The sequence below is a fragment of the Asparagus officinalis genome, chromosome 2 (assembly GCF_001876935.1).
Source record: "Asparagus officinalis chromosome 2, Aspof.V1, whole genome shotgun sequence".
NCBI lineage: Eukaryota > Viridiplantae > Streptophyta > Magnoliopsida > Asparagales > Asparagaceae > Asparagus > Asparagus officinalis.
In genome coordinates, this window is record NC_033795.1 from 56,522,390 (window position 1) to 56,534,386 (window position 11,997).

Genomic DNA, 11,997 nt, shown 5'->3' on the forward strand with positions numbered 1-11,997 from the left:
AGGTCAACGCCGGACAACGCGTAACCCTAGGTCAACGCCTATCAATGCATTGCAATGAAAGAACTAATACTCCGAAAGGTATACGAGTATAAACTGCTTCTTAATACTCTGAAAAGTATACGAGTATAAACTGCTTCTTAATACTCCGAAAAGTATACGAGTATAAACTGCTTCTTATACTCCGAAAAGTATACGAGTATAAACTGCTTCTTATACTCCGAAAAGTATACGAGTATAAACTGCTTCTTATACTCCGAAAAGTATACGAGTATAAACTGCTTCTTATACTCCGAAAAGTATACGAGTATAAACTGCTTCTTATACTCCGAAAAGTATACGAGTATAAACTGCTTCTTATACTCCGAAAAGTATACGAGTATAAACTGCTTCTTATACTCCGAAAAGTATACGAGTATAAACTGCTTCTTATACTCCGAAAAGTATACGAGTATAAACTGCTTCTTATACTCCGAAAAGTATACGAGTATAAACTGCTTCTTATACTCCGAAAAGTATACGAGTATAAACTGCTTCTTATACTCCGAAAAGTATACGAGTATAAACTGCTTCTTATACTCCGAAAAGTATACGAGTATAAACTGCTTCTTAATACTCCGAAAAGTATACGAGTATAAACTGCTTCTTATACTCCGAAAAGTATACGAGTATAAACTGCTTCTTATACTCCGAAAAGTATACGAGTATAAACTGCTTCTTAATACTCCGAAAAGTATACGAGTATAAACTGCTTCTTAATACTCCGAAAAGTATGCGTTGCAATGAAAGAATCACCACTCCGAAAAGTATACGAGTATAAACTGCTTCTTAATACTCCGATAAGGTACACGAGTATAAACTGTTCCCTATTTTTGGTTGAGAAGTTTCTGGAGGATATTTTTCCAAAAATATTCTTAAGGATAACTCAACGACACTACGCCGGACAACGCGTCGCAAATGAGAATTCAACGCCAACAATTACGAGCTAAAGATCAGAAAATCAGGAATTGACTTCAAGTTTAAAATTCCGACAATGGTCAGACAATAAATGCAGCACCGGAATCCTTACAGACATTCGACAAAGCACCGAATAGCCTGAAGGATTGAAGGAATCAAGAACAGAAGCCATTCCAAGGTCCCGTTACACCGACTGAAGGTTGGGACAATCATATCCAAAGTATTCCAGACTCTTCTATAAAAGAACGAGGCTGAAACACTTTGGAGGGGGTATCTGTAGGCGTCTAAAAATGCCTATAGGTGTCTGCGCATAGCTCGAGACAAAGAGAAGGCGATGAACGCCATTATCCGAGTCAAAGAGGATTATCTGACACCGACAAGCGTATGAAGCAAAACAAGTGGCCCGCGTGCTCACCGGCCAGCTCCAAGTGGTCAACACGCTCACCGCCCACTTCCAAGTGGCCCGCATACTCATCATCCACCTCCGAGTTACGAAATGTATGAAATGAATCAGTGAAGCATACGAGTCAACGTGACACGCGAAACGGAAAAACGTGTTGGGTTACAGGTTGAAGCAAACAAGCAATTGGCTTGAGCAAAGATAAGATATAGTTTTTTTTTAAAAAAAGCCCATTGCTTGTATCTTTCGGCCACATATGCAGCAAACAACAGCATGAGAAGTCCAAGGGATTTTAATTTAAATTATTCTCTCAAAAGCCCAATTGATAGCCCATTCATTTCATGTTGTGGTAACCGGCTTCTGCCAGTTGAGGGGTTACGAAAATTATTCAACAGCAATCATGTGAATCAAGCTCCTTGATTCTCGCGATTTGTCCATAGCTTCCATGTGAAGCTGCCTTGAGATTCCCGCATGATCAACGGCTGCAGACGATGCCATCTGATTGCGATCCGTGGGAAAGGAATTCAGCAAATCATTGAGCGCCACGTGGACACACATGAGCAACCCGATCAAGATCGAACGGCACTGATTCATTCAAGATCTCTTTTGGAGTTATAACCAGATTTGGACTCTTATTAGTGCCCAGATGACGACATTTGGCACATCCAACGGCCAGAATTAAAACCCTAAGCTGCCTAGGGGTAATAAATCCTATTTAAGGACTGCTAATGACGGCAGTAAAAAGGTTAGAGAGGCAGAAAAGAGAAGATATACAGGCAGAATACGTAGAAAATACGCAGAAGCGCAGCCTTCACTCAGAAATTCATAGAAATTCGTAGAAGACTCCGTTTTACGATCCGTTAGAAGCTGTGCGAAGTAGACTCAGAGCCGGATGACCCAGTACCATCATTACAGCGAGTGCTGCTTCAGAAAATTCCAGATCGACGCGACAAAGACAATATTGAGCATCTCTAATCTTTGTTCCTTTTATGTTTGGTGGCTCGGCCAAGGCCGAGCCACCCCTGGGTGGCTCGGCTATGGCCGAGCCACCTAGGGGTGGCTAGGCTCAGAACTGTGCAAACGCACAGTTCTGAGAGCCTATAAATAGGCCTGGTACTCGTTCATTTGGAGGATTTCTTCTGGAAATTTGGGAGAGAGGCGAAGCCCTGCTGGATTGAAGACTCAGATCTAAAAAAGATCACAACTTTGAAGGCTTGGAGACTTGGACTTTCAGATCCGGTGCTCGGCGATCACCAACGCCAAATAAGGCAGCTTGGTGAATTAGTACCCCACCCGGCTATTATTTCCTTGGTGGAATATTACCCGTCATATCGTGTAGATCCGACCGGATCGAGATCACGCGGTGGTCCACGGCAAATAACCCCGGCGCAGGCAAAGAACCCACACAAAGCGAGTGACCGCAAAACAGGAGCTCGCGATTCGTTCGACAAAGAAGGAAACAAGTTGTAATTTTTCTTTATTTGTATTTTGATTTTCATTGTAACCGGCTCTTATAAAAAGACCGGATCTTTGTAACTCGATAAACGATTATTAAGGTGTACAATGATATCATCAATGAAGAAAGCTACGATTTTTCCCGCGAACAGTGTCATGTCAAACTCACATGAATGTCATGTCCGAAAACGATTAAGTGTCCAAAACATAGACTATATAAATTAAACGTCCAACCCATAGACTGCATGAAGTAAACGTCCAACTCATAGACTGCATGAAGTAAACGTCCAACTCATGGGCTGAATATAACCTGCATGAAGTAAACGTCCAACTCATAGACTGCATGAAGTAAACGTCCAACTCATGGGCTGAATATAACCATTGTCCAACGCATGGACCGGGTGTGACCGTTGTCCAACGCATGGACCGGATGTGACCGTTGTCCAACACATGAACCGGATGATGATGCATATCCAACACGAGGATTAAATAGCAATGCATGTCCAACACGAGGACTAAGTAGGAAGGGTGTCCAACACGAGGACTAAAAGGTAATGCTTAGTCGACTCAGCAGAAAACATATGATAACAGGAAATGACTTTGTGAGTCGACTCATGGTTAGTTATGAGTCGACTCATGACCTATGGGTCGACTCGTATACTGACGAGTCGACTCAGCAGAAGCAAAAAGGCAACACAACTAGACCTCGTGAGTCGACTCATGACAGTCATGGGTCGACTTAACCTGATGAGCCGACTCGTGATGAGTCGTGAGTCGACTTACGGGCTGAAATATGCATATATCACAACTGCAATCCGTCCATCTCGATCCATACTTCCACTATATTGATCTACACCTCCCTAACTATCAATTTTAAACTATGAGGCAGTGAAAGAAATCATACATAGCATGAGAAAAGATTACTTGCATGTTAAACCTAACTTTTAAACCCCTAATTATGAAAGAGAGCATTCAGTCAAGATAAAACTCATATTTTTATTTCTTTAAATAAAATTCCAGATCTGGGTTTTCATTAAAAGCTCGTTGGTGGGAGTTTAAAAATTGTTGGTGGGGATTTAAAATCCGAAAACATATGATCTTTAGCATTTACACTAAAAAGAACACCGTTTTATATTTGAAAATATGTCTTAGGCTCAATAAAACTCATGAAAAACGTTTATAAATTCGTAAAAGCATGGGAGAGAGATTGGGCGAGATGTTACTCGCCTCAGATGTGATGAAGAACGATTCCCTTCGCTGAAATCCAAAAGAAACTGCCGAACAATCCTTTGAAACGTCCCAAAATCACCAAGAACACCTAGGGTTTGAGAGAGGAGAGAGGGGGACTAGGGTTTCTGGGGAGAACTGATGAAATGAAGTGTTTTCGGATAGAGGAGCATATATATAAACAGTTAAAACCCGACCCGAAACCCAAACAAACCCGACCCAGAAAAACCAGAAAACACTCGATGAGTCGACTCATGCTCAGTCGTGAGTCGACTCATGACTCATGGGTCGACTCATAATCTTATAAGTCGACTCAGCAGAAACTTATGACAAAGGGAGATGATATCATGAGTCGACTCATGACAGTCATGGGTCAACTCATGAGCTGAAAACTAAGTTCTTCGACTCTGATGCTTATGAATTGCAAATTTGCAAACTCAACTTCATAACTAATGCATATATACATTCTCATAAGCTCAAAAATGCTAGATTTCATGCACAACCATGCCATGAAGATATTTTTCACATATTGAATATTGTGTTTCACTAATATCCACATATATGAATTATCAAAATCAACGGGGTCTTACAAGACCCCAGATCAAATGTATGATAACGAGGTTCAAAATATAACTAAGTATTAAGGACGAAGTTCAACACATGGCGGACTCGTTGGGAAAATGAACGTCATTTTGTAAAAATGGCGACGTTAGGAATATCAAGTCATTTAATGACTTAAGGTAAAGAAAACCAAGGCTCTTCACTTGGTAAACCAATATTGGATAACGCACGTCATTAGAGTAAAATGACAACGTTAGAAAAATTACATCGTTCGGTGACTTTAGAAGTATGACGATGATGAAAGAAACGAATGCACATCACTTGGTAGGCTTAAGTTAGGAAAACGAACGTCATCTGGGAAAATGACGACGTTAGGGAAATTACATCGTTCAGTGACTTTAGAAGTATGACGATGTTGATGGAAATAAAGGCACATCACTTGGTAGGCCTAAGTTAGGAAAACAAACGTCATCTGTGAAAATGACAACATTAGGAAAATTACATCGTTCAGTGACTTTAGAAGTATGACGATGTTGGAAACGAAGGCACATCACTTGGTAGGCCTAAGTTAGAAAAACGAATATCATCTGGGAAAATGACGACATTAGGAAAATTACATCGTTCAGTGACTTTAGAAGTATGACGATGTTGGAAACAAAGGCACATCACTTAGTAGGCCTAAGTTAGGAAAACGAATGTCAATTGGGAAAATGATGATGTTTTAGGAGAGTTACATCGTTCAGTGACTTTAGAAGTATGACGATGTTGGAAACGAAGGCACATCACTTGGTAGGCCTAAGTTAGGGAAAACGAACGTCATCTGGGAAAAATGACGACGTTAGGGAAATTACATCGTTCAGTGACTTTAGAAGTATGATGATGTTGGAAATGAAGGCACATCACTTGGTAGGCCTAAGTTAGGAAAACGAACGTCATTTAGGAAAATGATGACGTTTTAGGAGAGCAACACATCACATAGTAGGTTACTATTAGAAGACCATCAGCAATCAGAGGTAGAATTAATACAATAATAGTCCCACTATCCTATTGAAGAGGATTAGTAAGGGAAATTTGGAGGAGATGAAATAAAGAAATCATTACCTTTATTTGCTTCTTCTCCCGCGGCAAGGTACATTTGATGATGAAGTCTACGGGTAATATTTCTTCAAAAATTTACCGTTGATAGGCATCATAAGTTTGTTGCCATCTTGGGTGATAAGACGATAGGCTCCATTCGAGTAGACAGTTTCTACTATAAATGGCCCTTCCCACTTTGGCTCAAACATTCCTTTCTTCTTGGAGTTCAAAATCATCAGGCGCTGAACTGCAAGAACCAAGTCGCTTTCTTTAAATGTGCGGTATTTAACTTTCTTATCAAATGCTCTAGAAATCCGAGCTTGATAAAGCTCAATGTGTTGTTGAGCCAATAGCCGCTTTTCATCAAGTGCTTCCAATTCTTCAAGACGTCGGCGATGACTCTCTTCCGTCATCATACCAATTGCGAGTGCTATCCGCAAAGAGGGAATTTGGATTTCTAATGGTAATACGGCTTCACATCTGTACACCAAGGAATATGGTGTCGCTCCTGTCGGCGTTCGAACCGTTGTGCGATAAGCCCACAAGCTTTGACCCAATTTCTCGTTCCAATCTCTTTTGTTCGTCAAAATCACTTTAGTGAGAATTCTGACGATGGTCTTGTTAAATACTTTTGCTTGCACGTTAGCAGCAGGATTATAAGCCATTGAAGCTAAATTCTTGATTCTGAATTTATCACAGAATCGGGTGAAGGCTTGGCTAACGAATTGGGGCTCATTGTCATGAATGATACGTCTCGGAACACCGTACCTATATACGATGTGATGTTTTAAGAATTTAACAACATCACTCGTTTTGACTTCTCTCAATGGGATTGCTTCTGCCCATTTAAAAAAGTAATCGGTTATCGCCAAAATGAAGCGATGTCCTTTGGAAGAGGGTGGTGTTACTTGGCCAACAATGTCCATTCCCCACGTTTCGAAAGGCCATAACGTGGTTGAAGGATGAAGATGCTCGGGGTGGTCGATGCATGTAATTAGCATGTATCTAACAAGCATGGCATTGTTTGGCATAAGCAACAGCGTCTTGTACTATGTTAGGCCAATAATAACCTAATCTGCATAGTCGGTCCCACAACTTAGGATAGGGCTGATCAGCTCCGCAGATGCCGTCATGAGCCTTTTTAAGGGCTTCTTTTGCTTCTCTATTTGACAAACAGCGAAGCAAAAGTCCATCGTTCTTTTGCTTCTCTATTTGACAAACAGCGAAGCAAAAGTCCATCGTACGACTTTCGATACAAAATCTGGGATTGAGAATCATAGTAGAATCTAGGTGCTCGTCTACGAATAGATTCTTTTTCTTTGATGTCTTCAGGCAATAAGCCATATAAGATATAATCGATGATTGGAAATCACCAATCTTTAGGTTCGAGTGTTGAAGGTTTCGCTTCAACTGCGTTGATCTGTAGTGCATACTTTGATTTGAATAATTGTCTGCTTGTCACTATGACCTGCTGGGTAGTTCTTTCAGGTAGAGCTAAGGTAGTCGCAAGTGACGCTAATGCATCAGCATAGGTATTCTTGAGACAAGGTACATGGTCAATATAGAAGCCCACAAAGGAATCGGCCAATGCGATTGCTGCGGTATGGTAAGGAACGAGGTCTTCATTCCTAACCTCATATTCTCCCTTCATTTGATTAACAATGAGTTGAGAATCACCGTATGCTTCTAAGCATTTCACCGCCAACTGTTTGGCTATATCCAAGCTAACCAACAAAGCATTGTATTCCTCCACATTGTTAGAACACGACTCTGTTAAAGAAATGGCGCGTGGGAGTATGTGGTTTTGGGTTGAGATAAAGACAACCCCCACTCCATCTATAACCCGACCAGTAGAACTTATCCTTGCTGCACCATCGAAGTACAATTGCCATACTTGTTCTCTAGAGACGACGTTTGCTTCATATGTCTCATCAGGTATGTCCTGGTATAATTCGGCCTTTTCTTTTAGCGGATGATTAGCCATAAGGTCACAAATAGCCTGACCTTTCACTGCTTTTTGAGGTTTGAAGTGGATGTCATATTGGGAAAGCAACAAAGCCCACCTGGCGAGTCACCAATTCAATGCATTGGGCTGTGTCATGAATACCCTGTAGGCATCGAAAATTACCTATAGGTCTCTACGAACGGTTCAGTGTTAAAGAGCGACGATGAACGTCACTATCTGATCCACAGGAGTCCAATTGATGTCGATGAACGATTGAAGTGAATCGACGAACTACGTGAGCTGATAGGATTTCAGAAGACCCGGACCAATCGGGAACCCAGCAATGTTCACAAAAAGGACAATGCCCGTCATGTCTCGATCACTCTATAGATAATCCAACCACCAGAGCGGATCGAACTCTTCGTCAAGCTTCCAACGCACTTTGAATCACTCAAATCCGAGTTCGGACGAAGAATTTACGGCGAAAACAATCGAATACATCTCAACGGAGTCTCAGGAATTCCAAAACACCCCAAGGGGTGTCTCGGAATTTCCGAGACACCCCAAGGGTGTCTCGGATTTTCTGAGACACCCTAGGGTGTCTAGGCACCCTAGGGTGTCTAGGCACCCTAGGGTGTCTAGGCACCCTAGGTGCTCCCCATTGCCTATAAATATCCCCCTTGGGCCTCATTTTTGGAGATCTGGATTTTTGGTGAAGTTGGCGAAGCCCTGCTGCAGTGAAGAGTGGTCGAGCGCTTCAACAGAGGAGAGGAGAGGTCTTCATCAGAGTCTTCATCACCCGTCCCCCCTTTTCCTTAGTATTACCCTTCGCCGGTAATCACTAAGAAGAGCAGATATCTCGTTTTAGCCGAGATAGACGCTTCAGGCTTCTAGATCTCACGCGGATCAACGAAGCTCTGTCCAATTTTTCCGGAACAGATCTGAGTGCCAGGTAGTCCACGGATATTGACGTCCCCGTCACAGGCAAAAGACCCACGCAAGCAGAAGACCGATAAACGATCTCTGCGTTTGTTTTGACGAGAGTTGTAACTTTTGTTTTCATTGTGTAAAGGTCTTATAAAAAGACAATCTTTTTTTTTCATTGTAACGACTAAAGTTGTAATGAATACAGTAATGAATACAACAATTTTCGACACAAACAAGCTGGCGACCACAGTGGGAGCCAACAGCCTCGCTGCCGAGGCCGTCGTTAGTTGGATTCATCTTGAGCTGGTGCGCCCGCATAAGATCAAATATTATTTTCAAGTCGTGTAAATGGTTTTCCTTGTCACGACTTTTGACAACCATATCATCAACGTAACATTCCACAGTCTTTCATAGATGTTTTCGGAAGATAGAGGTCATAGCGAATTGATAGGTGGCGCCCGTATTTTTCAACCCAAAGGGCATTCATGTATAACAGTATATCCCTGAAAGTGTTCGAAAGGATGTATGCTTTTCATCATCATGATACATTTTGATTTGGTTGTACCCTAAGAATCCATCCATAAAGGACATCCTCACAAACCCACACGTATTGTCAATAATGACGTCCGTGATAGGTAACGGAAAATCATCTTTAGGACAAGCCGAATTCAAGTCATGAAAGTCGATGCAAACTCGAATCTTCCCGTTCTTTTTTAGGACGGGGATAATGTTGGCCACCCAATCAGGATGTTGCTCTTCGCGGATAAATTCTGATTCGATGAGCTTTTTGACTTCAGCTTCAATTGCTTTCATGATTTGGGGCCGAAATCGCCTTTGCTGTTATTTAACAGGCTTGATGTCTAGTTTGATATTTAATCGATGCATAGCCACTTGAGGATCAAGCCCATGCATATCCTCATAGTTCTAAGCGAAGACATCAATATACTCTCGGATTAAGGTAATGAGGTCTTCTTTCTCTTCTGGAGATAAACTATCACTTATGAATATGGGTTTTGGATTAATCTCATCTCCCATTTTCACCTGAATCACCTTGTCATCAGTAGGGGGTTCACGTTGTTCAAAATGGTGTTCCCACTGTATACCGAGCTGTCGACTTAATAGATCGTCAAACAAAAGTAATTGATCATCTTCCTGATTCTCTATCGAAGATACTGAGGTCATGTTAGCCATGAGTATTTTGAATACAGCTCCTGTACTGGTATCAGATTCCCAGCAATTGGATTTGGAAGACGAGGTGAAAGAATCATCATCTGGCTGTCCTTTAGTCCGAAAACGCAGCATAAACGGTGGAGATTCATAACCCAATCCACTACGAGTTTTGTGATAATAATCTTCTGGCTGTCCTTCCGGGACATACGCAGATCGTATTAGTGTCCGGATCCCTATGCCGAAATTTAAGCCCTGTTTATGGATGAAATCGTATCCCATATTCTTCATAAGCTTTCGAGTTGTTGGAGTAAAGTATGAGAATTGCGGATCCCTTTCCTCTTTCTCGGATTCCTCTAAAATGGTTTGCACCGGGCCGTCACTCTTTTCAAAGATAATCTCCTTTTGACCGTTAACCTTAGCAGGTACTATGAAGACTGCTTGCAAAGATTCGGTTTGTTGTCGATTTGTCACAAAAGACGACTGAATCGGCATATACAAGTTTGATTCATCATATAACTTGGATAGCGGATCCACTATCACATCAGCGTTTGTACCTGGCATGTTAGAATTTAATTCTACACGCGAGAAGTAAGCTAAATCATTATTATTAAAGATAACTCCACTGTCTTTATAGACAGGATCATTTACTTCCAGATCTTCAAGACCGATTACGATGGGTTCTATGTCATTAAAAACAAGACCCTGTTCGTGTCAGACTCGATATCGGCTTCATTACCACTATTTGGTTCTTCGATCAGTGGTACCTCAAATGGTTCATCATCAAGATAATGGATAGAATCAGTAAAATAATTTTCTACCCCCTTGAATGATTACTTCTCTGCGACCACTGTTTTTACTTCACCACTCTCACCTACATATTTAATGCATTGGTGTAGAGTGGATAGAACAATCAAATTGTTATGGATCCATGGTCGACCCAGTAACAAGTTGTAAGATGTCTCTGCGTCGATGACGTAGCAGGTAACATCCGTCCTCAAGTCACCCATCTGACATTTGAGTTTGATTTTGCCAAGGGGACGAGTATTAGAGGCATTAAAGCCATATATGGTGGTTCTCGTCATTGATAAACGATGCAGAGGAATTCTAAGGTGATGAACGAGTCGCAATGGTATGATGCTCAAAGAAGAACCAGGATCAACCTGAATTCTATCTACCCGAATAGAGCCGATGTACACTGTGAAGTACAATAGTCTATCATGTTTTGGGTTCCTCACATGCATGTCTTCTTGAGAAAAGGTGATGCATGGTATTCTTCTTCGAAAAACATGACAACATTAAGGACAAGCTTCTTCCAGCGTTGCTCCGGCTGGATTTCGTGGAAAATGAGTGAGGAAAACCTCGTTATCCGCCAATGCTTCACGGAGAGCTTCTCTCGTTGATCGAGATAAACGTAGGAGCTCAAACAAGGTAATCATTGCTGGGATGTTGGCTAACCGAGCCAGCACATCAAACCAAAAAGGATCTTTCGAATTCTCCGGCGCATCTTTCCTGAGTGCTTTGTTGTAATAAAGTTCCTTAGCTTGAGTTTGCTCCGCTACTTCTTTCCCTGGTCTGGGTGGTGTAGCCGCTGTTTTAGAATATTTCTTCAAATACCATTTTCCTCTGTGGGTTCCTGATACCTGTGCAGCGAAGGTTGGCTGTTCATTCTCAGAACTGCTAAGTGACGTAGTTTCAACCCCCTCATCTGGAACGGCTAAAACGGTGTTGCAAGATCTTCGTGTGGCTCTAGGCTTCTTTGAGTTTGCCGATGTCCACTGCTCGTCCATTAATAAGTCAGGATGAACCCACATCAATTCACCTTTAGGAGTAGTGTAAGTGACCATCCCCTTCTCTTTCTTCTGATATGGGTCGAAGTTCACCACCCTCGCCTCCGCTTGAGGAATTGGTTGCACGCCATCTTGTATTTGTACTTCAGTAAAATCCCCAAATTGAAGTGAAACCATATTCGCAGACACCTTCTTTTGCTCAGCTTGAAGGGTCATCACACCTGCGTCTAATAAAGCTTGAATATTGTCTTTCGGGATATAACAAGCTTTAGTTGGATGATGCACCATCCTGTGGTACATGCAAAACTTAGGATCATCAGTCCTTGATACTTCTGCGTTCCACTTTACCTCCGGCAGCTTGATCTTATTCATCTTAATCAAAGATGTAAGAATAGAAACCACATGCTCATCTTTGAAATTGTATTTCTTCTGAAAACGATTGTCGGATGTATTTCCCTTTTGCTTGGTAGAAGACTTCGGGGATGGGGATGTCT

At 41.7% G+C, this 11,997-nt stretch overlaps 1 protein-coding gene across 1 annotated transcript; it reads right to left on the reverse strand.

The window, feature by feature from the left end:
• Positions 7,044-7,658, reverse strand: LOC109831200 (uncharacterized protein Mb2253c-like). Its single transcript, XM_020398536.1, has one exon. The coding sequence runs from the start codon at positions 7,656-7,658 to the stop codon at positions 7,044-7,046; it is 615 nt and encodes a 204-aa protein (XP_020254125.1).

Coding starts and splice junctions, on each gene's coding strand:
- LOC109831200 (XM_020398536.1), bottom strand. CDS start 7,658: ATGGCTAATCATCCGCTAAAAGAAAAGGCCGAATTATACCAGGACATA.